Source organism: Salvelinus namaycush, chromosome 9 (assembly GCF_016432855.1).
Source record: "Salvelinus namaycush isolate Seneca chromosome 9, SaNama_1.0, whole genome shotgun sequence".
Classification (NCBI taxonomy): Eukaryota; Metazoa; Chordata; class Actinopteri; order Salmoniformes; family Salmonidae; genus Salvelinus; species Salvelinus namaycush.
The window spans coordinates 47948321-47976303 of record NC_052315.1 but is presented as its reverse complement, the minus strand read 5'-3'; the positions used below and the strand labels follow the sequence as shown (position 1 = coordinate 47976303).

At 44.8% G+C, this 27983-nt stretch overlaps 1 protein-coding gene across 2 annotated transcripts; it reads left to right on the top strand.

The window, feature by feature from the left end:
• Positions 1–27719, top strand: LOC120054151 (nuclear pore complex protein Nup160-like). 2 transcript variants are annotated; one of them, XM_039001581.1, is made up of 30 exons: positions 1–103; positions 827–935; positions 1708–1918; positions 5460–5758; positions 5884–5998; positions 6206–6442; positions 6608–6705; positions 7815–7899; positions 10823–10975; positions 11113–11283; positions 11495–11591; positions 13666–13831; positions 14066–14199; positions 14471–14625; positions 14779–14915; positions 15036–15106; positions 15238–15388; positions 15647–15716; positions 17013–17111; positions 17336–17455; positions 19796–20083; positions 20193–20298; positions 20425–20646; positions 20770–20880; positions 21076–21199; positions 25862–25963; positions 26136–26277; positions 26438–26563; positions 26968–27063; positions 27187–27719. In XM_039001581.1, exons 1-30 carry the CDS (start codon positions 13–15, stop codon positions 27268–27270), a joined length of 4170 nt encoding a protein of 1389 aa, XP_038857509.1. In that variant the 5' UTR covers positions 1–12; the 3' UTR covers positions 27271–27719. The 2 variants fall into 2 exon arrangements, with proteins under 2 accessions (XP_038857509.1, XP_038857508.1); XM_039001580.1 differs by having other exon boundaries at positions 14468–14625.
• The last annotated feature ends 264 nt before the right edge of the window (positions 27720–27983 follow it).

The following is a 27983-nucleotide window of genomic DNA, read 5'->3' as shown; positions in this document are numbered from 1 at the left end:
AATGCGGTGAAGATGGCGGTGGCCTTGGAAAGGAGTTTTATAGAGATATGTGGATTTGAGAGGGAAACCCTACCAAGATTCCGGGAGATAACTGTAAACCTCGGTAAAACTTTATGAATATTAAAATATTGTTCCGCTTTCTATTTACTGATATGAAAGGTTTTTGTGACACGCTGTAGTGAGGTCGTGAGTGACTCACCATTAGGGCCGCTTACGCGCTAGCTCAATGGGTTGGTTAGTTAGCTAACGTTAGCTACTGACATCCATGGAGCTGGCGTGTGGTCTGTGCTAATAAGCTAGCAAGCAAGATAACTGTGTTCTCTGCAGGTGTATTTTGTTGCTCCCGAGCACCACAACCCCAATTTATAGCTAGATACCTCGCTTATCTACACCGTACGCCGAAATGATTTTCAATGATCAGTATCCTCGTGCATAACATAAGCAGGTTGTTAGCTACCGTTAGCTAGCTAGCCAACCGCTTTTGACCACGGTCTGCTCGTTTTACAGCATACTGTGGCGATGGCTTCCAGATTCTGGAAGGCAATGTTAAACTATTGGTTTTATATTGACATGTATTCGTATAGGATATGTATCGATTTATGCTTTTTTGATAGCGGTCAATGAATGAGTTAACATTAGCAACCGTAGTTATTGGTCACATTAAGTTGTTGGTCAGTCTGGACTCTGGCACAGTCCCAACAAACCTAGCAAGTTGTTTAACCACCTGTCCTTGTCAGACCAAAACAGTTTGAGACTGTCAACAAGCAAAGCCACTATGCAACATTCTATTGGAACTGACCAGATGTCATGTATGGTTTCTCAACAGGTCTGAATGCTCTTCCTGGCGGTGTAAAATACCCAGACAGCGCAGGAGGCTTTCATTATGAGGAGAGTGGAAAACTCCTGTCCATCACTAGCAACAGATGCATACACTGGTGAGTTGTGCTATGTATGCATGTAGGTAACTGCCAAAATAAAGCTAACATTTGAGTAAATTAGGGATCCAAAGTATATTGAAAGTTTCCACACAGGTGTGGTTCCTGAGTTAATTAAGCAGTTAACATCCCGTCATTTATTTTTTTTTAAATGCCATTTTTGGGGGGGCTGCCATGGCTAGAAGAAGAGATCTGTGACTTTGAGAGTGGTCTCAAAGGAGTAAAGTGTGCTTAAAGGATGTATGTGTCTGTCTCCAGATCTCAACCCAATTGAACAGTTATTGGAGATTCTGGAGCGGTGCCTGAGACAGCGTTTTCCACCACCAATAACAAAACGGCCAAATTATGTTATAATGGTGTCGCATTCCTCCAATAGAATTCCAGACACTTGTAAAATCTTTGCCAAGGCGCATTGAAGGTGTTTTTGCGGGTCACGCACTTTATGTTGGTGGGGTTTTTTTGTCGTCTGAATGTTCTTATCATATACTTCTTCTGTTTTTTGTTCTTTGACAACATACCAGCGTTGATTTTAAATCTATAGCCAGACTGTGTTCTCTTGCCAGACTCTGTCCTAGACTAGTCTTGGAGGACCACTGTACGTGACACAGGTTCTATCACACAGTTTCCAGACTGAGAAGCCACACGATGCAGCTGGCACTGACCCAGGCTAGTTATGTGTCAATGCCGATTTAATTTGACATGTTTAACACACACAGCTTCCTGAGGCCTTAATTGGAATTGGCATGCTGTCTCATCTATGTCCTCTCTCCAGGTCCACCTCTGGGGACACAGTTCAACTGGTGGAGCAGTCTCTGGACACCAACCTACTGAACAATGCTGTTAAACTCAAGATCACACACTGCCCCCTGCTGCCTGGAGGTGTACACATCCAAGAGACCCTCAACAATGTCATCATCCTCATTGTCACCAATCAGACCGTGCACCGGCTGGTGCTGCCACACCCCACACGCATGTACCGCAGCGTAAGTCCCTCTTTTTAAAATTTTTTTTATTTTTATATATAGAACATTTCTAAACCAAAATGCATGAAAAGTATGTCCGAACCAGGGGTGGAGTTGGGAAAATAATTTGAGAAACATTTTTATTTGGTTGACAGCGCAGCACAATCTTAGGCACTCCCTCAACCCACTGCATTGTAAGCAAACAAGAAAATGCACATCCAGAGGCGGTGCTTCTCGTGGCCTGTGATTTTAATGTGGGGAAACTGAAATCTGTTTTACCAAATTTTTACCAACATGTCACCTGTGCAACTAGAGGTGACAACTCTTGATCACCTTCACTCCACACACAGAAATGCATATAAGAGTCTCCCTCGCCTTATGGCAAATCTGATCAGGAATGTTTCGTTAGCACAGACTGGAATATGTTCAGGGATTCATCTGATAACATTGAGGAGTTTACCACATCGGTCACCGGCTTCATTAATAAGTTCATCGACGACAACATTCCCACAATGACAGTACGTACATATCCCAACCAGAAGCCATGGATTACAGGCAACAACCGCACTGAGCTAATGGCTAGAGCTGCCTCTATCAAGGATAGGGGCATTAATCCAGATGCTTAAAAAAAAAAATCCCGCTACAACCTCCGGCGAGCCATTAAACAATAAAGCGTTAATACAAGACTAAGATCAAATCCTACTATGCTGGCTCTGACGCTCATTGGCTGTGGCAGGGCTTTCAATCTATCATAGATTACAAAGGGAAACCCAGCCACGTGCTGCCCAGTGACGCAAGCCTACCAGACATGCTAAATGCCTTCTATGCTCGCTTTGAGGCAAGCAACACTGAACCATGCATGAGAGCACCAGCTGTTCCAGACAACTGTGATCTTGCTCTCCGTAACCGATGTGAGTAAGACCTTTAAACAGATTAACATTCACAAGGCTTCGGGGCCAGACTGAATACCCTGACATGTACTCAGATCACGCGCTGATCATCTGCCAAGTGTCTTCCCTGACATTTTCAACCTGACCCTGTCTGTAATTCCTACAAAATAAGTGTAGGGTTGTCACAATACCAGCATTTTTACTTCAATACCAGGTTTAGTATCACAATACTTAGTACAATCACTTTACTCAATACCAAAACGATACCACAGTTAAAAAAAGGGCATATTAGCCAAAGTCACAGAATTGCACTTGGTTCAGACGGATAAACTCAGCTACTGCGCTGTTCAATCATTGGGAATCTTTTGAGTTTAATATCGTTACATTATAATTTGATGTAAAACATTTTCACACAGCCATGTATGCAATCATTGTGCAATCATACAATACAGTTGACTTAGTTTTACCCGAACTACATAACATAATGGTAATTTGAGTGGTGAATCTCTTGATAAAACGGGTAAATCAAGATGTAGCCTTGGCCTATTCACAATACAGGTGAGTGCATGTGCATTGAGTTACTGAGCTTGTTTTGGCTGACATCCGTAGCCCCATGAAAATCTGTAATCCATTTGGGACTTATTTCATTGTACTGAGCAACAACATTTGCATAGAAGTAGCTTTATTTTATAAAAGTGCATGCTGTCTCTTTAACCAGTAATAACGTCAATCACGAGGCAAGACGGGCAGCCTGTCGGAGCCCTATTCAGTCAGTTTGCTGAGGCAATAGATCATCTTTGGGAGAGGTGAGAGAGACTGATATTGAAGTGAATTTAATAAAGTTTTGGTGGCAATCAGCTTTGAAATCAGCATGTTTTGCATTATGGTTGGCATATTATCCCAAACAATGTACTAGGGGTAGTGAATTGATGTTGGCTTCAGCTGTAAGCTAGCAAGCGAAGTTTGACTGCAAAGCTGGAAGCTACCAGTATCTTGTTGTATTGTAAAGTGTTTTCGCCTGTATGGACATTGTTTTGAGAACAGTAAAAAAAAATCTACATGCTGTGTCCCATTATTCAAGTGTGTTAACTTCTGTGCAGCATGAGGGGAGGTAAAATGATGCAGCCCAGACTCCGTGTGCAGGCTAAGTGGAGCAGGCACGGTGTGCTATAAGTGGGGCATTGGCTGCGCTGATACACTTGATCCGTGAGGCACATTTGACAGAAGTACAAATTCGACGACCAAACTGTTTTTCATGTTCTAGCATCGAAAAGTACCGAAGTTTCGGTATCCTGTGCAACACTAGTTTAAGCAGACATCAGCGGTCCCTGTACCCAAGAACGCCAAGGTAACCTGTAAATGACTACCTCCCCATAGCACCCACATCTTTAGCCATGAAATGGTTTGGAAGGCTGGTCATGGCTCACAACACATCATCCCAGACGCCCTGTACCCACTCAATTCGCATACCGCCCCAACAGGTCCACATATGATGCAATCTCTCTTGCACTCCACACTTCCCTCTCCCACCTGGATAAGAGGAACACCTATGTGAGAATGTTGTTCATTCGTTCAACACCATAGTACTCTCTAAGCTCAGGACCCTGGGACAGAGAAACTCCCTCTGCAACTGGATCTTGGACTTCCTGGTGAGTGTAGGCAACGACAACACATCCGCCACGCTGAGCCTCTACACAGGGGCCCCTCGGGGACAATGAGATGGCTTATAGGGAGGAGGTTAGTGACCTGGTAGTGTGGTGCCAGCCCAGGACAACAACCTTTTCCTCAACATCGGCGAGACAAAGGAGCTGATCGTGGACTACAGGAAATGGAGGGCCGAGCACCCCCCCCCCCCCCCCCCCATCCACATCGACAGGGGTGGAGTGGGTCAAGAGCTTCAAGTTCCTCTGTGTCCACATCACTAAGGAATTAACATGATCCACACACACCAACACAGTCGTAAAGAAGGCACGACAACGCCTCTTCACCCTCAGGAGGCTGAAAAGGTTTGGCATGGGCCCTTGGATACTCTAAGTTCTACAGCTAAACCATCAAGAGCATCCTAACAGGTTGCATCACCGCCTGGTATGGCTACTGCTTGGCATCAGACCGCAAGGCGCTACAGAGTACATCACTGGGGCCGAGCTCTCTGCCACCCTGGACCTCTATACCAGGCGGTCTCAGAGGAAGGCCCTAAAAATAGACTCCAGCAACCCAAGTTGCCAAGCACGGCAAGCGGTACCAATGCACCAAGTCTGGAACCAACAGGACCCTGAACAGCTAAATAGTTAACCAAATAGCTACCCATATCTGCATGGATCCCCTTTGCACTAGTTCTTGACTCATCACATACACTGTTGCTACTGCTTATTATATCTATCCTGTTGCCTAGTCACTTTACCCCTACCTGTATGTACATGTATATCTCAATGACCTCGTACCCCTGCACATCGATTCGGTACTGGTGCCCTGTGTAAATAGCTAAGTTGTCATTACTCATTGTGTATTTATTCCTCGTGTTATGATCTTTCTATTTTTCTCTCTGCATTGGTGGAAAGGGCCTGTAAGTGAGCATTTCCCAGTTAGTCTACACCTGTTCATTGAAGCATGTGACAAATAAAATTAGATTTGTATACAAATATGCTTTCTCCTTCCTCGCCTCTCTTCTACAGGAGCTGGTGACAGAGCTCCAGATGCAGTCTATCTTCACAGACGTGGGGAAGCTGAGTCTTCAGGACCCAGCCCACAGCGCGGCGATCCCCAGCCCCGTAGGCCAGACAGCAGGCTCCACCGCCTCAACAGCCTGGCTCAGCCACCAGGGAGAGGCCCACTATGCCCTGGCATCACCTGCTGGGGGCATCCTGGTCATCACACTGCCCCCACATGACACACAGGGTAGCGTGACCATTCTGGAGCTGAAGAGGAGCTCTGTAATGCAGAGACTCGCTGGCTGGATGCCAACTGCAATCAGGTTAGAAATCATGTTGTCCATGAATAGGTTGAGTCTGGGTCTGTGCTATAGCCCCATTGTGTAAAGCAACACTGGTTCTATTGTTTGTGTGTGTAACCCTCCCTATGCTCCTGTGTCCCATCCAGAGGTGAACAGAGTCCTGGGGACTTGGCCCTGAGTCTGGCAGTAAGGGAACTGGAGGACGACACCTTCATCTTCGCTCTGTGTCAGGACCATAAACTACGCATGTGGTCCTATAGGGTCAGTCCTGTAGAAATACTGTGGTCAGTCTGCATTAGCAGCAGTTCAGAGGCATACCTGTGTGTTTTGCCAAGAAATGTCCTTTAGAGGAAGGATGTTAAGCTTACTTTTTCATTTTGAATGTAAAAGTAGGCCTAATTGATACCTTAAAAAAAAAAAGCTTTTGCTAACATGATGTCCCTCCTCCCCCCTCCCTCCCTCCTACAGGACCAGGTGTGTCTGATGGAGACTGACATGTTGGAGTACATGCCAGCGTGCCGTGGCGTGAAGGGTTCCCCAGGGCAGGGCCATCGGCTGCGGCTAGCCTTCTCCCCCTCTACGGGGCTGTGTCTGGCCGTATACCTGGCCGTACCTTCCAGGGGACAGTTCACTGTTCTGCAGCTGGTGGCAACGGACAACAACCGCTACAGCCTGGACCACATCTCCTCGCTTTTCGCCACACAGGTACGTGAAGGGAGGCGGGTTGACTCTGTTAGTGTGAGACAGATTTTTTTTTAGCTGATGTGTAGTATGTGTAATGTGTGTAGGTAGGATAATATTTTAAAGGAAAATCTCATCAGTAATGGACTGTTTTGACTGCTGACTGATCTCCTGTATTAATGTGTTCAGGAGACACTGGTCGACTTTGCTCTGACCTCCACGGACATCTGGGGCCTGTGGCTGGACGATACCAACCAGACCGTGGTGAAATACATCAACTTTGAACAGTGAGTATTACACTTAGATTATCCTTTGGATAGTGTAATGGACTCTTATGCTTATACACTCAACAGCCAGTTTTCTAGGTACACCACCCCGTTCACGAAAATGTATTTTTATTTTACCTTTATTTAACTAGGCAAGTCAGTTAAGAACAAATTCTTATTTACAATGACGGCCTAGGAACAGTGGGTTAACTGCCTTGTTCAGGGGCGGAACGACAGATTTTTACCTTGTTAGCTCGGGGATTCGATCTAGCAACCTTTCGGCTACTAGTCCAATGCTCTTACCACTAGGCTACCTGCCGCCCGGGTCGCACCTACAGACAGGGAGTCACGTGGCTTGTTTATATAATGCAGGCAGACCGGCATCGCAGCATTCGACGAGCAAAGCGAGTGACCTAAGAGACTTTGGGTGCGGTATGATCGTCAGTGCCTGGCGCGCCAGATCCAGCATCTCAGAAACGTCCACCCACTCGTGGGCTTTTCACACACAACCCTGTTTAGGGTTGACTGAGAATGGTGTGACAAACAAAAAAACATCCATTCAGCAGCAGTCCTGTGGGCGAAAACAGCTTGTTGATGAGAGGTCGAAGGAGAATGGCAAGAATCATGCAAGCTAACAGGCAGGTCACAAACAGACAAATGATGGAGCCGTACAACAGCGTGTAGAAGGGCATCTCAGAATGCACAACTCGTCAATCCTTGTCACCGATGGGCTATTGCAGCAGACGACCACGCCGGATTTACACTCCATTCAGCTAAAAACAAGAAGGCGCTCCAGTGGGCACGCGATCACCAAAACTGGACAACAGAGGAGTGGAAAAACATGACCTGGAACATGACAGTGAGTTCAGTTTACTTGAGTGCCCTACGCAGTCCCTAGACCTCAACCCAATAGAGCATCTTCGGGATGAGATGGAACGGACTGTTCACAGCATGAATGTACCGCCGTCCAATCTGCAGCAACTGTGTGATGCCATTGTCACCATGGACCAACATCCCTGTGGAACGTTTCCGACACCTTGAAGAATGCCCCAAATAATGTGTGGTCATTTCACACTCCTATTTTATTTTAATATTTTTTTCTATCTAACTTCCTTTATGATATGTCTCAGTTCCACGGCAGGTCAGTGGAACCAGGTTTTTGTGCAGCCTGCCCCCGAGGAGGAGGTCCACATCGGAGCAGACCAGGACCCCAGGGTAAGACAACACCACATCATTCACTGCTGATTTCAATTGTGATTTGAGCTGATTAATCAGAATTTACTTCTTTTTTTTTAATTAAAAAACATTATGACTTTGCCCTCTATCCACATCATTGCAATTTATTAGGGGTGTAACGATTTACCAATATGCATCGGTCCCCGGTTCAAATGTTTAAGATGAGTGCATCTGTCTGCGGGACCCCAAACGGATCCAAATGCAGCATGCATTGGTCAGAAAATCGATTTAAGACGTTACGAATTGCCGGTTGAATAAAAAAAAATCTCATATTACTTTCTTTCTACCTTCCGAAGATTCCTTTCACAACTGGTGCGCCCTGTCCTTCAGTGTGGAACTAAGCATGTAACTGCGTTGACAGTCATTGCTCTACTAGTCATTTTGCGTGCCAAACAACCCCAGGCAATATCAGTAGCCGTGTCGAACTGCATGCCTTGCGCAGCTTCGTCCGCTGACCAAAGACCTCTCTTCCTGATCTCGCATATCTTCGCGGCACCTTCAGCACTCAACTGCTTGTAAAAATGACTTGCGCAATATTGGCTTTTATGAGTTTAGTGATAACCAATCAAATTTGCTGGGTTATTGTTCTGAATGCATCGTTTTACAGGAATAAAAGTAAGCTACTGGAGACGACTCTCATGAAGTGCTAACTGCTGATCCGTTAGGATTTTATTTTGATTGTTCAGGTTCACCGTCAATAATAGTTTTGGTGGTTTTGCTTTAGGAGAAAACGGCGCCACTGGCCGCCACACCGCCGTTATTGTTTTTGTTGAGGAGCGTTGCTCAACATGGTCAAAAAATAATAATCATCATTACAGTACGTATTGTGCTCTTCTATCGCGTGTGCAATGATGTCAGAGGGGAAAAAACTGTTTGTTTGCAGTAACTTCTTTGTTGTAATATCGCAAACGGACGTGGATTTCAGGTTTTAACCTCTCTGGGATATGTGGCCAACATCCAGTGAAAATGCAGAGCGCCAAATTCAAATAAATTACTATAAAAAGTCAACTTTCATGAAATCACACATGCAATACACCAAATTAAAGCTACACTTGTTGTGAATCCAGCCATTTCTCCAGCCAAAGAGAGGAGTCACAAAAAGCAGAATTAGAGATAAAATGAATCACTAACCTTTGATGATCTTCATCAGATGACACTCATAGGACTTCATGTTACACAATACATGTATGTTTTGTTCGATAAAGTTAATATTTATATCCAACAATCTCAGTTTACATTGGCGCGTTACGTTCAGTAATGTTTTGCTTGCAAAACATCCGGTGATTTTGCAGAGAGCCATGTCAATTTACATAAATACTCATCATAAACGTTGATGAAAATACAAGTGTTATGCATGGAACTTTAGATTAACTTCTCCTTAATGCAACCACTGTCAGATTTCAAAAAAGCTTTACCAAAAAAGCACACCATGCAATAATCTGAGTATAGCGCTCAGAGCCCAAACAAGCCATACAGATATCTGCCATGTTGTGGAGTCAACAAAGTCAGAAATAGCATTATAAATATTCACTTACCTTTGATGAGCTTCATCAGAATGCACTCCCAGGAATCCCAGTTCCACAAATGTTTGATTTGTTTGATAAAGTCCATCATTTATGTCCAAATACCTCATTTTTGTTCGAGCGTTTAGTACACAATCCAAACTGACGACGCGCGGGCAGGTCTAGGCGAAAGTTCAGACAGTCATATTACAGTCCGTAGAAACATGTCAAACTAAGTATAGAATCAATCTTTAGGATGTTTTTATCATAAATCTTCAATAATGTTCCAACCGGAGAATTCCTTTGTCTGTAGAATTGCGATGGAACGCAAGCTACCGCTCACGTGAACGCGCGTGACCAGCTCATGCCACTCTGGCAGACCTCTGACTCATTCAGCTCCCATTCCCCCCTCCTTCACAGTAGAAGCATCAAACAATGTTCTAAAGACTGTTGACATCTAGTGGAAGCCTTAGGAAGTACAATATGACCCAATATCCACTGTATCTTGGATAGGCAAAGAGTTGAAAAACTACAAACCTCAGATTTCCCACTTTCTGGTTTGATTTTTTTCTCAGGTTTTTGCCTGCCATATGAGTTCTGTTATACTCAGACATCAATCAAACAGTTTTAGAAACTTCAGAGTGTTTTCTATCCAAATCCACTAATTATATGCATATTCTAGCTTTTAGGACAGAGTAGCAGGCAGTTTACTCTGGGCACCTTTTTATCCAAGCTACTCAATACTGCCCCCCTGTCCCAAAGAAGTTAACAGTCCCCTGTCCATTTTTTAGATGTATAGGGGAAAGTTGATGATGTCATAACGGCTCTAATCACTTTCGTGAGCCGCACTGCATCGCAGACGCGGGAGCCCCCTGAGCAAGGCAGTTAACCCACTGTTCCCCGGGCGCCGAAGACGTGGATGTCGATTATAGCAGCCCCCCGCACCTCTGGTTCAGAGGGTTAAATGCCGAAGACACATTTCAGTTGAATGCATTGTCGTACAACTGACTAGGTTATCCCCTTTTCCCTTTACGTACACCATGGACATAATTTACACAAACACACATAGAAGGAGAGAAGTTAGTTCAGAGAGGCCCAGCTCAGGAGCTCCATCAGCAACAGATTTTAATTTAGAAGGGAAAATGAATGTGTTTATGCAGCGAACTGAATTGCATTGATTCGATCCTCTAAACAAACCGAATTGTTTCAAACTAAAGCATATCTCATCGGAGCCCATGTTACTAGATTTGAATCATCTTGAAAGGGGAGATCCACGTCCCTACAATTGATCAACTCTCCCGAACAAGTATCCTCTTTTTCCATATTGTCACTATTGGGCCTCGCCACAAGAATAACGCTACATTTTATAATCGAGTTAATTTGTCCTTGTGTTATGACAGGAGACCTACCTGGACATGCTATTCTCCCCCCTGAGATTCACTGCCTCTGCTATAGTCAAAGCCTTACAGATTTACAGGAGAGGCACAGAGCGAATCGCTGACCTCCCCTGGGAGACCCTCAAGAAAGAAGTCACAGTGGCTGTGGAGAACGAGGTAAGCTAGACCAGCTCTTTGCTTATTCTCTCTCGCTCTCCCCTTTTCCTCCCTTCTACCGACTTAAGAAAAAAAAAAGAAAAAAAGACTGGTTTCTGCTGTGTTTCCAATATGTATTCCCCTCTCCCCTGATGTAGCTGCAGAGCAGTGTGACAGAGTTTGAGTTTAGCCAGGAGGAGTACAGGCAGCTGCAAGTGGAGTTCTGGTCTAAATTCTACGCCTGCTGTCTGCAGTATCAGGAGGCTCTGGCCACTCCGCTCGGCCTACTGCTCAACCCACACACACACATGGTCTGTTTGCTCAAGAAGGTACGGGAAGGAGAGGCACACACAGATACAGCTCCATGTCTTAAACACACACAACTCTCTTATACATGTCTGTTTATTTAATGTTTTGTGCATAGTTTCTTCAGGACCGTCTATCCCAAAAAGGACTAATGGGACCCAGTTTCTATTAAAAGTATTTCTGGATTTCTTTCCTGGATTTTTGTCAATCAGCGAATGACTGTGTTTATTCAAGGGCTTTGTGTCATTCCTGCTGCCCTGCTTTGCTGTGGACCACCTGTACCTGTCCTTTGACGAGTACCTGTTCTCAGAGGATACGCCCGTCAGTGAAGGTAAAGACATTTCTCCAAACCCTTTTACTGTCCGCTACTGGTCAGTCCCTCCAGGATTTCACGGGATTTGTTTGTGATATTTGCGGGTGAAATGCTTGATTTGACTGCGGCAATTCTGACATTTTGCATGGCGATCTGTGTTGGTTTTGTCCAGTTTGTCGCAAAAATAATGCTGACTGAGGGAAAAGGTTTGACTGTGCTTTTTTGAACACTATTATGCGGCAAATGTGCAGTGATTGGTTGAAATTGCAAGCCCTCTTTTTGTACTGCGGTGATGGGTCAGTTTTATGTGATATTATTGTGATTTGACTTATGTGCAGTAGAGGTCGACCGATTTAATTAGGGGAGATTTCAAGTTTTCATAACAATCAATAATCTGGATTTTTGGACGCCGATTACATTGCACTCCACGAGGAGACTGCATGGCAGGCTGACCTGTTATGCGAGTGCAGCAAGGAGCCAAGGTAAGTTGCTAGCTAGCATTAAACTTATCTTATAAAAACAATCAATCTTAACATAATCACTAGTTAACTACACATGGTTGATGATATTACTAGTTTAACTAGCTTGTCCTGCGTTGAAAATAATCAATATCGGTGCCTGTTACTTTATCATCGAATCACAGCCTACTTCGCCAAACGGTGATGATTTAACAAGCGCATTCGTGAAAAAAGCACTGTCGTTGCACCAATGTACCTAACCATAAACATCAATGCCTTTCTTAAAATCAATACACAAGTATATATTTTTTAAACCTGCATATTTAGTTAAAAGAAATTCATGTTAGCAGGCAATATTAACTAGGGAAATTGTGTCACTTCTCTTGCGTTCTGTGCAAGCAGAGTCAGGGTATACGCAGCATTTTGGGCCGCCTGGCTCGTTGCAAACTGTGGGAAAACCATTTCTTCCTAACAAAGACTGTAATTAATTTGCCAGAATTGTACATAATCATGACATAACATTGAAGGTTGTGCAACGTAACAGCAATATTTCAACTTAGGGATGCCACCCGTTAGATAAAATACGTAACGGTTCCGTATTTCACTGAAAGAATAAACGTTTTGTTTTCGAAATTATAGTTTCCGGATTTGACCATATTAATGACCTAATGCCCGTATTTCTGTGTTTTTATTATATTATAATTAAGTCTATGATTTGATAGAGCAGTCTGACTGAGCGGTGGTAGGCAGCAGCAGGCTCGTAAGCATTCATTCAAACAGCACTTTCCTGCGTTTGCCAGCAGCTCTTCGCAATGCTTGAAGCACAGCGCTGTTTATGACTTCAAGCCTATCAACTCCCGAGATTAGGCTGGCAATTCTATAGTGCCTATAAGTACATCCAATAGTCAAAGGTATATGATATACAAATGGTATAGAGAGAAATGGTCCTATAATTCCTATAATAACTACAACCTAAAACTTCTTAACTGGGAATATTAAAGACTCATGTTAAAATGAACCACCAGCTTTCATATGGTCTGAGCATGGAACTTAAACGTTAGCTTTTTTACATGGCACATATTGCAATTTTACTTTCTTCTCCAACACTGTGTTTTTGCATTATTTAAATCAAATTGAACATGTTTCATTATTTATCTAAGACTAAATAGATTTTTATTTATGTATTATATTAAGTTAAAATAAGTGTTCATTCAGTATTGTTGTAATTGTCATTATATATATATATATGGCTGATTTTAATCGTTATCTGCTTTTTTTGGTCTTCCAAAAATCAGAATCGGTCGACCTCTAATGTGCAGTGATTGGTCAAATTTGCAAGCCCTTGCATATTATGCAGTATCGCGTTGGGACTCACTGGTTCTCTCATTCCTGTCATTTTAGATCCAGAGGGCTCTTTACCCACTTTACTCACTGGGTTTATTTTTGTCAACTGTATTTAAAGTAGCCATTTTGGCCAAAGTACCAAGTTGGTTTTGTTTGTTGTAAGGTAGACATTTTGGTTCTGTAACGCCTCCCTAGACTCATCCTTTCCCTTTCTGTTTAGTTATGTTTTGGCTCGTCTGTGCTCCCCACTGACCCCGGTTTCCCCTTTTACCATGTTTCCCTATGACCAGACCCAGAAGTTGGTCGTGACGTGATGCAGCTGGTGCAGTGTCTGAGGCTGGTGAGTGACGCAGTGCCGGGGGACATGGCCTATGAGATGGAGAAGGCCCTGGAACATTTACAGTCACCTGAGAGGGCTGCGGAGATGGTGCTGGAGAACCTACTGGCCAATGACAAGTCAGTACAAAACACACACGTCAACAGTTGACTTTTTTTCCCAAAATGCCTATGTACCGTTTATGGAGGTACATTTGAAAGTCAATGAATTGACATTCTCATTGGCCATTTTTCAGTCTTCAATTCTCATGAATTGAATTTCAACCAACAAACCTTCTTGACCTCCTATGGGTCCTACACATTTAGGCATTGTTGTGTTGTGTGACCATTGTGCATCTTTCATTCCCATCGTAGTGAGAATGTGATAGAGGACATTCAGAACAAGCTGCAGGACATCCGTAACCCGGTGTCGGCCATGGCTGCACTGATCAGAGAGATGGACCTGGAGACGGACTCCGAGCCAGGAGGAGAGGGACCTCTCACCACAGGTAAACTCCTAGATAATCTTAGACCTACCAACGCTAATATCTCAACACAGATTAGCCCTAGATAATGCTATGCGATGTCTGTTTTATCGACCCTTACGTTTTGTTTCTATTGTTATTTGAGTAGAAACTTAAGCTGAATCTTGTTTGAGCTTAGTCTGTGTTCAAACTGAGGTCAGACTTCTAAATGAAAATAATTGGACTGGTTGAAGTGTAAACTTGTGTGTGTGTTTTTTGTTTTTTACGTGTGTCTCGCTTGTGCGTGTCCCAGCAGGCCTGTCGGTGCGTATCAGTCTGTCCCAACTGTATGGCAGCAGTGTGGCGGTGGCTGTTATCTGTCAGGCTGTCTGCCAGATGGCCATGACCAGAGTCCTGTTCTGTAGGGACCTACTCATACTGCAGCAGCTCTACCTACGCCTCGGAGACAATGTACGCACACACACACTGTGCCCAATCGTACATACTCCAGCATGTAAACACGTGTTATAGTATTTCTTGACGTTTGGACTCGTACCATACCCACTTTCAGCCATTCACATCTCAAGCTACTCCTTTGACTTAAAACGTGTGTGTGTTTTCCAGGTGTTCCTGGCTGGAGGGGATCAGCTGCTCCAGCTACAACAGGACCTGATCCCCCGCTCCTCTCACCTGCTCTCCTCCTACTATCTCCTCAAACACATCAGCCAGAGCCTGGCCACTGCCGTGCCCCTCGACATCATGTACGTACACACACACACACCCATGCTATACAGACACTACCGTCAGCGTATATGAGGGCCAGATTGTAGTTTTCGGGTTCCTCAGAGAAACTAAAATGTTACTTGATTTTTCTTCTCCAGAGATGCCAACCTGCAGCACCTGTCAGTCTTAGAGCTGTCTGATTCTCCAGCCCTGGCCAGCAACAGATCAGGTGTGTTTGAGGGGATCACAGCGAGGCACGAAATCACTCATCCTTGATCACATAATGAGTAGTTATCAAAAGTCTGACCGCAACGTAGTCGATCTCAAACACGTACTAAATCCTTTCCACCCCCCCCTTAGTGTTGAGCCCTCAGACGGTGGTGGAGCTGTTCTACCAGAGCGTAGCGCGGAAGGCCATCATCACCCAGATCTACTCCCAGCAGCAGAGCACAGCCCTACTCCACTGGCCCCAAATGGTCTCCAGCGTGGTCACCCTGCTGGCTCAGCAACTGTATCCTCACACACACACACCGCTAGGCTAGCTCTAGCGTCGCTATATGCTTCAGGCGAAGCTGTTCTTATCCTCAAACGCAGCTAGACTGGCGTTGGACTGCTTTATGCTAGGTGTTTCTTCTATTTCACAGGCATTAGCGTACGCTAGGCTAAGATTGATATGCTTTAGGCAAGTTTTGATTATTAACCTCTGAGAGTTGCGATGAGGTGTACTGTATATTTATGAAGATGTTGTCCCTTAACACACTCTCTCTAGTTGGCCTAACAATCCAGGCTTCCAGTTCCCTGAATGTCTGATGGGCAACTGCCAGTACACACAACTGCAGGTGAAAAACTTCCCACAGACTCAACGACCCTCACATAATATACTGAACAAAAATATAAACGCAACAACAATTTCAAAGATTTTACAGTTCATCTAAGGACATTAGTCAATTAAATGTTCTAGGCCCTAATCAATGGATTTCACTGGGAATACAGATGAGCGTCTGTTGTGACCACCATTTGCCTAATGCAGTACGACACATCTCTTCGCATTGTTGATCAGGCTGTTAATTGTGGCCTGTTTAATGTTGTCCCAATCCACTTCAATGGCTGTGCGAAGTTGCTGGATATTGGCAGGTACTGGAACACGCTGTCGTACACGTTGATCCACCATCCCAAACATGCTCAGTGGGTGACATGTCTAGTGAGTATGCAGACCATGGAAGAACGGTGACATTTTCAATTTCCCCACACAACGCCATGCACGCTGTCTGCCCGGTACATTTGAAACTGGGATTCATCCGGAAAGACTTCTCCAGCGTGCCAGTGCACCAAATTGCAGCCAAACTGCAATCCGGTCATGACCCTGTTGAGGACGACGAGCATGCAGATGAGCTTCCTTTAGACAGTTTCTGAAAGTTTGTGCAGAAATTCTTCGGTTGTGCAAACCCACCGTTTCATCAGCTGTCCGGGTGACTGATCTCCGACGATCCCACAGATGAAGAAGCCCGGATGTGGAGGTCCTGGGCTGGCGTGGTTACATGTTGTGAGGCCGGTTGGACTTACTGCCAAATTCTCTAAATGATGTTGGAGGCAGCTTGTGGTAGAGAAATTACCATTCAATTATCTGGCAACAGCTCTGGTGCACATTCCTGCAGTCAGAATGCCAATTGCACGCTCCCTCAACTTGAGACATCTGTGGCATTGTTGTGTGACAGCTGCACATTTTAGTTGGCCTTTTATTGTCCCCAACAGAAGGTGTAATGATCATGCTGTTTAATCAGCTTCTTGTTAGGCTGATGGATTATCTTGGCAAAGGAGAAATGCTCACTGACGGATGTAAACATTTTTGCACAAAATTTTAGAGAAATAAGCTTTTTGTGCGTATGAAAAATGTCTGGGAACTTTTATTTCAGCTCATGAAACATGGAACCAACAGTTTACATGTTGCGGTTATATTTTTGTTCGGTGTAGTTATGTTAGGTTGTTGTTTTTTTCTCCCCTGACTGCCTAACCAATTTCCCAATTGGAACAATAAAGATGTATGTAATTGATTGAAGCTCAAAGCAGATTTGAATGAAAATCCTACAAATGCATTTGAAATGGAATCCGTTCTCACGCTCTCTCTATCTCTCCAGGAGTATGTGCGTCTCATTGGGCCCTGGTGTCAGGTGAACGTGGGCTCCTGCCGCTTCATGCTGGGCCAGTGTTACCTGGCCAATGGAGAGGGACAGAAGGTGTGTATTTCTGTTTTTTTCTTTCTTTTAGTGCATTTGAGCATACCAATCTGAAATAACTTTGTTTCTGTACTAAGGGCAGTGGCTGTAACTGTATCCTCTGCTTTTCGACCTGTAGCATCAGTGCTTACTGTATCTGTTGTGTTCTAATCGCAATCATGTTTGTAGCTGTGTTTAAAAAATAATAATAATATACCCCCTGTCCTGTCATCTTGTTTCACCAGGCACTGCAGTGTTTTCAGGAGGCAGCGACAGAGGTGGAGAAGGAGGAGTTTCTGCTGAGATTGACAGGAGCTGAGGAGGAGGAGGTCACAGGCGCCTCAAGACTACAGTACTACAACAAGGTTACTATGGATTAGTGTTGCACGGTATACTGAGACTTTGGTACTTTTTCGATACTGGAACATTAAAAAAACGGTTTGGCACTAGTACTTTTGGTACTTCTGTCAAATGTGTCATGGATCAAGTCTGTATCAGTGATTTTCCCCCTTATAGCGCGAGCGCATTGTGCCTGCCCCACTTAGCTTGCACTGGGAGTCTGGGCTGCATCATGTTAGATCTCCACTTAGCCTGCACTGGGAGTCTGGGCTGCATCATGTTAGATCTCCACTTAGCCTGCACTGGGAGTCTGGGCTGCATCATGTTAGATCTCCACTTAGCTTGCACTGGGAGTCTGGGCTGCATCATGTTAGATCTCCACTTAGCTTGCACTGGGAGTCTGGGCTGCATCATGTTAGATCTCCACTTAGCTTGCACTGGGAGTCTGGGCTGCATCATGTTAGATCTCCACTTAGCCTGCACTGGGAGTCTGGGCTGCATCATGTTAGATCTCCACTTAGCTTGCACTGGGAGTCTGGGCTGCATCATGTTAGATCTCCACTTAGCTTGCACTGGGAGTCTGGGCTGCATCATGTTAGATCTCCACTTAGCCTGCACTGGGAGTCTGGGCTGCATCATGTTAGATCTCCACTTAGCTTGCACTGGGAGTCTGGGCTGCATCATGTTAGATCTCCACTTAGCTTGCACTGGGAGTCTGGGCTGCATCATGTTAGATCTCCACTTAGCCTGCACTGGGAGTCTGGGCTGCATCATGTTAGATCTCCACTTAGCCTGCACTGGGAGTCTGGGCTGCATCATGTTAGATCTCCACTTAGCCTGCACTGGGAGTCTGGGCTGCATCATGTTAGATCTCCACTTAGCCTGCACTGGGAGTCTGGGCTGCATCATGTTAGATCTCCACTTAGCCTGCACTGGGAGTCTGGGCTGCATCATGTTAGATCCCCACTTAGCTTGCACTGGGAGTCTGGGCTGCATCATGTTAGATCTCCACTTAGCCTGCACTGGGAGTCTGGGCTGCATCATGTTAGATCTCCACTTAGCCTGCACTGGGAGTCTGGGCTGCATCATGTTAGATCTCCACTTAGCCTGCACTGGGAGTCTGGGCTGCATCATGTTAGATCTCCACTTAGCTTGCACTGGGAGTCTGGGCTGCATCATGTTAGATCTCCACTTAGCCTGCACTGGGAGTCTGGGCTGCATCATGTTAGATCTCCACTTAGCCTGCACTGGGAGTCTGGGCTGCATCATGTTAGATCTCCACTTAGCCTGCACTGGGAGTCTGGGCTGCATCATGTTAGATCTCCACTTAGCCTGCACTGGGAGTCTGGGCTGCATCATGTTAGATCTCCACTTAGCCTGCACTGGGAGTCTGGGCTGCATCATGTTAGATCTCCACTTAGCCTGCACTGGGAGTCTGGGCTGCATCATGTTAGATCTCCACTTAGCTTGCACTGGGAGTCTGGGCTGCATCATGTTAGATCTCCACTTAGCCTGCACTGGGAGTCTGGGCTGCATCATGTTAGATCTCCACTTAGCCTGCACTGGGAGTCTGGGCTGCATCATGTTAGATCTCCACTTAGCCTGCACTGGGAGTCTGGGCTGCATCATGTTAGATCTCCACTTAGCCTGCACTGGGAGTCTGGGCTGCATCATGTTAGATCTCCACTTAGCCTGCACTGGGAGTCTGGGCTGCATCATGTTAGATCTCCACTTAGCCTGCACTGGGAGTCTGGGCTGCATCATGTTAGATCTCCACTTAGCTTGCACTGGGAGTCTGGGCTGCATCATGTTAGATCTCCACTTAGCCTGCACTGGGAGTCTGGGCTGCATCATGTTAGATCTCCACTTAGCTTGCACTGGGAGTCTGGGCTGCATCATGTTAGATCTCCACTTAGCCTGCACTGGGAGTCTGGGCTGCATCACGTGAGCTCTCTGCTCATGCTGCACAGAAATTAACACACTACTAATAATACAACACGGCATGTAGAAATGTTGCAATTGTTTTGTTAACAGTAATTAACAATGTCCATACAAGCTAGAACACTTTACAATTCAAGAAGATGCCGGAAGCTTCCAGCTTTTGTAGGTTTAACTTTCCTTGCTAGTTTGCAGCTAAATGCAGCTCAAGTGAAAATCTATTCACTACCCATAGTACTTTGTTTGTGGTAATATGCAAACCATAATGCATAATATGCTGATTTCAAAGCTGATATGGCTTTTTTTTGCCTCGGTATCGAAGTCAAAATTCTGGTATCGTGACAAAAATACTATGGATTGGAACGCCTTCTTTGAAACACAATGTGGATATGTGTGCAGGTTTAATTGTGTGTGTGTGTGTGTGTTAGGTGTTGCGGTTACTGGAGGATGTTGGTCTACCAGAGCTGGTCATTCATCTATCCACTCTGGCCATAACGGAGGCCGTCAACGACCCCAGGAGTCAGGCTGCCCTGTGGACCCGCATCTTCAAGCACCACCTGGACCTGGGACACAACAGCCAAGCCTACGAAGCCCTCACACAGAACCCTGACTCAAGCAGGCAGTTGGACTGTCTGCGTCAGCTGGTGGTGGTTCTTTGTGAACGCTCTCAACTTCAGGACCTGGTCCAGTTCTCCTACGTCAACCTGCACGACGAGGTACACACACACTTTCTCTTTACATTTGGTTAGAGCCCATTATGGACACACTAGATAATTGTATTAGATCAGTGTTTGACCCTTCCCTTGTGTCCTCCTCTGGCTGCAGGTGGTCAGCATCATTGAGTCCAGAGCCAGAGCAGTGGACCTGATGTCTCACAACTACTACGAGCTGCTCTACGCCTTCCACATCAACAGACATAACTACAGGAAAGGTAAGAGGAGCCTGGGACTTAATGCTAGTAGCTGTTTGAAAAGGGTGATATTTTTAATCGCCGTCCAGTTTGTGTTTGTCCCTCTCTCTGTATGGTGCGTTTATATAACTGTGTTCTCTCTTCTAGCGGGTACAGTGATGTTTGAGTACGGCATGCGTCTGGGCAGGGAGGTGAGGACCCAGCTAGGTCTCCAGAAACAGGTTAACTGTTACCTGGCCTCCCTCAACTGTCTACGACTCATCAGACCTGACTACGCCTGGATCGTACAGCCGTCCTCTGGCGCGGTGTATGAGAGGCCTGGCGCGTCACCGAAGAGGAACTACGACGGAGAGTTTGCTACTGGTCCAGGTGAGACTAGATACGAGAGCCGTAGCTGTTCTGCGTCTTTGTGCTACTATTTGTTGGGTTGTGAAATGTGTATGACAGTGAAGTGATGTTGGTTCTGAAGTCGATTGATCTGTGTGTCTGCAGTGAGTGGTCAGATAGACATCCTGGAGCTGAAGGACCTTCAGAAGGAGTACACCCTGGCCCGTAGCCGCCTCAACTTGGCTCAGCACCACCCGCCGTCCGCTGCCATCGCAGGTACAACACTGACACAATATTCCTTCAAATGTATGAAGGGATCCATGCCAAGGTGAAATGTATGCTATAGTCAATTAACTGTAGCCTTTGGCACTTCTTTTAAATGATCATTTATTCCTGTAGGGCAACTAATCTCTTCACAATTTCCCCCAATCTAATGCCAGAAATCTAATAGAGTACTGTGTGGTGTTGCAGGCAGTGCCTCTGCAGTAGAGATGGTGTCCCTGCTGGTTCAAACAGGACTGTTTGACTGTGCCCTCTCACTATGCCAGACCTTCAAACTGTCCCTCACGCCCATCTTCGAGGGGCTCGCCTTCAAGTAAGTTGCTAGCTTCGTTAGGGCAGTCTGAACTCTACGGAGTGACTTGAATTCATACGCATATCTCTCGTTGACATTGCGTGATTTACGTAAATGCCCTAGTTATGCATGTACAGTTGTGGTCAAAGGTTTTGAGAATTTGGAAATTGATATTTGTGTCAGTTTGCTGCTTCAGTGTCTTTAGATATTTTTGTAAGATGTTACTATGGAATACTGAAGTATAATTTCAAGCATTTCATAAGTGTCAAAGGCTTTTATTGACAATTACATGAAGTTGATGCAAAGAGTCAATATTTGCAGTGTTGACCCTTCTTTTTCAAGACCTCTGCAATCCGCCCTGGCATGCTGTCAATTAACTTCTGGGCCACATCCTGACTGATGGCAGCCCATTCTTGCATAATCAATTCTTGGAGTTTGTCAGAATTTGTGGGTTTTTGTTTGTCCACCCGCCTCTTGAGGATTGACCACAAATTCTCAATGGGATTAAGGTCTGGGGAGTTTCCTGGTCATGGATCCAAAATATCGATGTTTTGTTCCCCGAGCCACTTAGCTATCACTTTTGCCTTATGGCAAGGTGCTCCATCATGCTGGAAAAGGCATTGTTCATCACCAAACTGTTCCTGGATGGTTGGGAGAAGTTGCTCTCGGAGGATGTGTTGGTACCATTCTTTATTCATGGCTGTGTTCTTAGGCAAAATTGTGAGTGAGCCCACTCCCTTGGCTGAGAAGCAACCCCACACATGAATGGTCTCAGGATGCTTTACTGTTGGCATGACACAGGACTGATGGCAGCGCTCACCTTGTCTTCTCCGGATAAGCTTTTTTCCGGATGCCCCAAACAATCGGAAAGGGGATTCATCAGCGAAAATGACTTTACCCCAGTCCTCAGCAGTCCTATCCCTGTACCTTTTGCAGAATATCAGTCTGTCCCTGATGTTTTTCCTGGAGAGAAGTGGCTTCTTTGCTGCCCTTCTTGACACCAGGCCATCCTCCAAATGTCTTCGCCTCACTGTGCGTGCAGATGCACTCACACCTGCCTGCTGCCATTCCTGAGCAAGCTCTGTACTGGTGGTGCCCTGATCCCACAGCTGAATCAACTTTAGGAGACGGTCCTGGCGCTTGCTGGACTTTCTTGGGCGCTCTGAAGCCTTCTTCACAACAATTGAACCGCTCTCCTTGAAGTTCTTGATGATCCGATAAATGGTTGATTTAGGTGCAATCTTACTGGCAGCAATATCCTTGCCTGTGAAGCCATTTTTGGGAAAAGCAATGATGACGGCACGTGTTTCCTTGCAGGTAACCATGGTTGACATAGGAAGAACAATGATTCCAAGCACCATCCTCCTTTTGAAGCTTCCAGTCTGTTATTTGAGCTCAATCAGCATGACGGAGTGATCTCCAGCCTTGTCCTCGTCAACACTCACACCTGTGTTAACAAGAGAATCACTGACATGTCAGCTGGTCCTTTTGTGGCAGAGCTGAAATGGAGTGCAATTTTTGGGGGGGATTCAGTTCATTTGCATGGCAAAGAGGGACTTTGCAATTAATTGCATTTCATCTGATTACTCTTCATAACATTCTGGAGTATATGCAATTTGCCATCACAAACTGAGGCAGCAGACTTTGTGAAAATTAATATTTGTCATTCTCAAAACTTTTGGCCATGACTGTACAGTGCATTCTGAAAGTACCCCTTGACTTTTTCCGCATTTTGTTACGTCACAGCCTTTGATTTAAATAGTTTTCCCCCCCTCATCAATGTGCACACACACTACACCATTATGCCAAAGCAAAAACGGGTTTCTAGAAAGTGTTTTTTAAATTGATAAAAAAATACATTCCATTTACGTAAGTATTCAGACCCTTTACTCAGTACTTTGTTGAAGCACATTTGGCAGCAATTGCAGCCTCGAGTCATCTTGGGTATGACGCCACAAGCTTGGCACACCTGTATTTGAGGAGTTTCTTCCATTCTGCTCTACAGGTCCTCTCAAGCGCTCTCAGGTTGGATGGGGAACGTCACAGCTATTTTCAGGTCTCTCCAGAGATGTTCGATCGGGTTCAAGTTAGGGCTCTCAAGGACATTGAGACTTGTCCTGAAACCACTTTTGTTTTGTCTTGCCTATGTGCTTAGGGTCGTTGTCCTGTTGGAAGGTGAACCTTCACCCCAGTCTGAGGTCCTGAGTGCTCTGGAGCAGGTTTTCATCAAGGATCTCTCTACTTTGCTCCGTTCATCTTTGCCTCGATCCTGACTAGTCTCCCAGTCCCTGTCGCTGAAAAACATCCCCACAGCTTGATGCTGCTTCCACGATGCTTCACCGTAGGGATTGTGCCAGTTTTCCTCCAGACGTGACGCTTGGCTTTCAGTCCAAAGAGTTCAATCTTGGTTTCATCAGACCAGAGAACCTTGTTTCTCATGGTCTGAGAGTCCTTTAGGTGCCTTTTGGCAAACTCCAAGCTGGCTGTCATGTGCCTTTTTACTGAGGAGTGGCTTCCACCTGGCCACTACCATAAAGGCCTGATTGGTGGAGTGCTGCAGAGATGGTCGTCCTTCTGGAAGGTTCTCCCATCTCCACTCTGGAGCTCTGTCAGTGAACATCAGGTTATTGGTCACCTTCCTGACCAAGGCCCTTCTCCCCCGATTGCTCAATTTGGCCAGGCAGCCAGCTCTAGGTAGAGTCTTGGTGGTTCCAAACGTCTTCCATTTAAGAATGATGGAGGCCACTGTGTTCTTGGGGACCTTCAAAGCTGCAGACATTTTTTGGTACCCTTCCCCAGGTATGTGCCTCGACACAATCCTGTCTCGGTGCTCTACGGATAATTCCTTCAACCTTATGGCTTGGTTTTTGCTCTGACATGCACTGTCAACTGTGGAAACTTCATGTAGACAGGTGTGTGCTTTTCCAAATCATGTCCAATCAATTGAATTTACCACAGGTGAACTCCAAGTTATAGAAACAGCTCAAGGAGGATCAATGGAAACAGGATGCACCTGAGCTCAATTTCGAGTCTCATAGCAAAGGGTCTGAATACTTACAGTACCAGTCAAAAGTTTGGACACCTACTCATTCAATGGTTTTTCTTTATTTTTACTATTTTCTACATTTTAAGAATAATAGTGAAGACATCACAACTATGAAATAACACGCATGGAATCATGTAGTGCCCAAAAATGTTAAACAAATCTAAATATATTTTAGCCACCCTTTGCCTTGACAGCTTTGCACACTCTTTGCATTCCCACATATGCTGAGCACTTGTCGGCTGCTTTTCCTTAACTCTGTGATCAAACTTATCCCAACCATCTTAATCACCCAACCTCAACCCAATTGTGGAGGCCAGGTCATCTGTTGTAGCACTTCATCACTCTCCTTCTTGGTCAAATAGCCCTTACACAGCCTGGAGGTGTGTTGGGTCATTGTCCTGTTGAAAAACAAATGATAGTCCCACTAAGCGCAAACCAGATGGGATGGCGTGTCGCTGCAGAATGCTGTGGTAGCCATGCTGGTCAAGTGTGTCTTGAATTCTAAATAAATCAGTGTCACCATCAAAGCACCATCACACTTCCTCCTCCATGCTTCACAGTGGGAACCACACATGCAGAGATCATCCGTTCACCTACTCTGCGTCACACAAAGACACAGCGGTTAGAATCAAAAATCTAATTCGGGCTCATCAGACCAAAGGAATAGATTTCCCAGAGTCTAATGTCCTCTCGTTTCTTGACCCAAGCAAGTCTCTTCTTATTGGTGTCCTTTAGTAGTGGTTTCTTTGTAGCAACACAGTCTTCTCTGAACAGTTGATGTTGCGATGTGTCTAACTTGAACTCTGAAGTATTTATTTGGGCTACAATCGGAGGTGCAGTAAACTCTAATGAACTTATCCTCTGCAGCGGAGGTAACTCTGGGTCTAACCTTTCCTGTGGCGGTCCTCATGTGCGCCAGTCATCATGGTGGTGGATGGTTTTTGCAATTGCACTTAAGCTTTCAAAGTTCTTGAAATTTCCCTGATTGACTGACCTTCATCTCTTAAAGTAATGATGGACTGTTTCTCTTTGCTTATTTGAGCTGTTCTTGTCATAATATGGACTTGGTCTTTTACCAAATAGGACTATCTTCTGTATACCACCCCTACCTTGTCACAGCACAACTGAACCCATTAACAAGGCACACCTAATTTAATTGAAATGCATTCCAGGTGACTACATCATGAAGCTGGTTGAGAGAATGCCAAGTTATTTCATAGTTTTGTTGTCTTACCTATTTTTCTGCAATGTAGTATAAATAAGAAAAACCCTGGAATGACTAGGTGTCAACTTTTGACTTATACTGTATGTAAATAAGCTTTTTTTTATTAATACATTGCAAAAATGTAACAGTTTCTCTTTGTCATTATGGGGTATTGTGTGGAGATTGATGGGGGAAACATGTAATTTAATCAATTTTAGAATAAGGCTGTAACGTAACCAAATGTGGAGAAAGTCAAGGGGTCTGAATGCTATCCCAATGCTCTGTATTTAGTCTGTAGTGATCACGACAAAGTAAGCAGTTGTGCCTTGTCTGAACTCACATGCACATATAGGGGTTTTATTCCTGTTGGTTCATAGTGGTGTGATGCTAGCTTCTTTTTTTTATGTATACAAAAATACACTCTTTTTTTTAGGTGTATAAAGTTACAGTACGGTGGAGAGGAGAGTCAGAATGAAGCCTGGAATTGGCTGGCTGCCAATCAGTTGTCTACCATCGTCACAACCAAAGAGTCAAGGTTGGTTGTTTTAAATTTGACCACTTCATAGTACAAATTGGTTGGTAATTCCACTGGTGCTGTTGAGAATATTAAACAGTTCATCATAAAAAGATCAAATTGACCAATTTAGCTGAAGTGAAATCGTGCGAGTGAAAAAATAATTAATACTACTAGTACTTTCCCTCCACAGTGCGACAGATGAGGCGTGGCGCCTGCTGGCCTCCTACCTGGAGAAGCACCCTACACAGAATGCTCAGCACCATCGCTGTGTCATCAACAAGCTGCTGTCACACGGCGTACCGCTGCCCGACTGGATGGTCAATACCTACAAGGTGAGAGATCGCAGTATTTGTGCTAATATTGCACTAAATGCGACGCTGTGCCGTTTGAGATGATGCAAGACATTTTCTGAAAATAATTAGAGCCTGTAAATATATATATTTTCTAGTTGCATTTGCTCCCCTGTATTGTAACATAAGCCTGTTTGCTCAGGGCGTGGACGCTGCAGCGTTGTTACGGCTCTACCTGAACTTTGACCTGCTGGAGGCAGCAGCTGAGCTGGTGTTGGAGTACGTAGACGCTCTCCTGGGGAAGGGACACCAGTACTTCGGCATTGAGGTACATTACAGCAGGGGTTCCCAAAACTTTTTCACTCTGGCCCCCTTCCAGCATTGGGGAACATCCCGCAACCCCCTGGACATTTCAGACAAGTTATAAATAGCTCTTAGGTATGCAATGACTGACATGAGAAACTGATGCACTACCCAACTTTGTAACTGCACCTTGTGCATTCTACTAATGCAAATTGAAAGCCGGATTGAGTTCCTTAATTCACTTTTTGGGGGGGACCCCACATTACAGCAAAAATCACTTGCAATGACTGTAGTTGTTTTACCCATTTGAGTTAACTTGATTCTCATCTCCAGATTTCATTTCATCTCTAAAATGTAATAGGGATTTGATAAGATTAAAGCTAAATGTTTGTCCTTGTGTTTCTCTGAGATGTTCATTGTGTGTTACAGAGGCCCCTCTCTGCTACAGCATCATTGGTGTGGCTCCCATACACTTCCATCGACCAGCTCCTTCAGGCGCTCAACGAGACCCAGACTAACGCAAGTGTAAGTCCATTTAAAATACTGTTTTTAAAGCGGTTTGACAACCAATGCTGACATCCAACCTGACTTGATCAGTTTTAAATGTTAACACGCATCACCATGCTTCTTATGACTGTGTCCTCTCAGATATACAACAAACTGCAGGACAAGCTGAATGACTACCACAAACTGGTGGACCAGACGACAAGGCGAAGGCTCCAGGCCCAGTAGCACCTCAGTCAGAACACAGGCTCAATCTCAATTAATCTTTCCCCGCATCATTTCTCCTCACCTTCTTAACCGTATTGGAAAGAATGTGATGAATCAAGGGAAGACTAATTGAAAGAGCCATAGCACTGCCCCTCCATATGGTGCGCTTACTGTCATGACTCTCTGGAAGAAGATAAATACACCTATTTTTGTATTAAGGTTAAACACTTTGTATGAACTTCACCAGATTGAGTACAGGAAAAGAGTGCATCTTACCTGCTTGTTGCTCAAATGTACTGTATATATTGTCGGAGTTCCAACTAACAATTCACGGTGTTTTCACCTCTGGAGACAATGTATTTTTTACATTGTAATCATATTGAAACATGTCCTTTTCTACTTTGCTGCCTGTGAACTTTTACAATCATGTTTGTTGTAAATTGTAATGCAATTAAAGTTTTCCTTGGTATTGAGAAGTTGTCCTAAATGCCATTTTATTAGTACTTGAACATTGAAAAGGTAGACTCAGCAACATGAAACACAGCAAGGCAACTTCCGTCATAAAAATCAAGAACCCTCCGTCCCAACTTCTCTGAATGTATGCAGGGAAGTATTCAAATCTTACAAGAGCACCATTTGGCTCTTACCTAATGTAAGCATGCATTGAAGGTTAAATTGTCATATTGCGGAGTCTAGCTTAAAGGCATTCCAATGTTCCTAACAAGTAGAACATA

Bases quoted from the DNA above. Each gene is read 5' to 3' on its own strand.
- LOC120054151 (XM_039001580.1), top strand. From the start codon at position 13: ATGGCGGTGGCCTTGGAAAGGAGTTTTATAGAGATATGTGGATTTGAG. The intron at 11,592-13,665 runs GTAAAGACATTT...CCCTATGACCAG, and splicing joins GGATACGCCCGTCAGTGAAG to ACCCAGAAGTTGGTCGTGAC. The intron at 13,832-14,065 runs GTCAGTACAAAA...TTCCCATCGTAG, and splicing joins AACCTACTGGCCAATGACAA to TGAGAATGTGATAGAGGACA.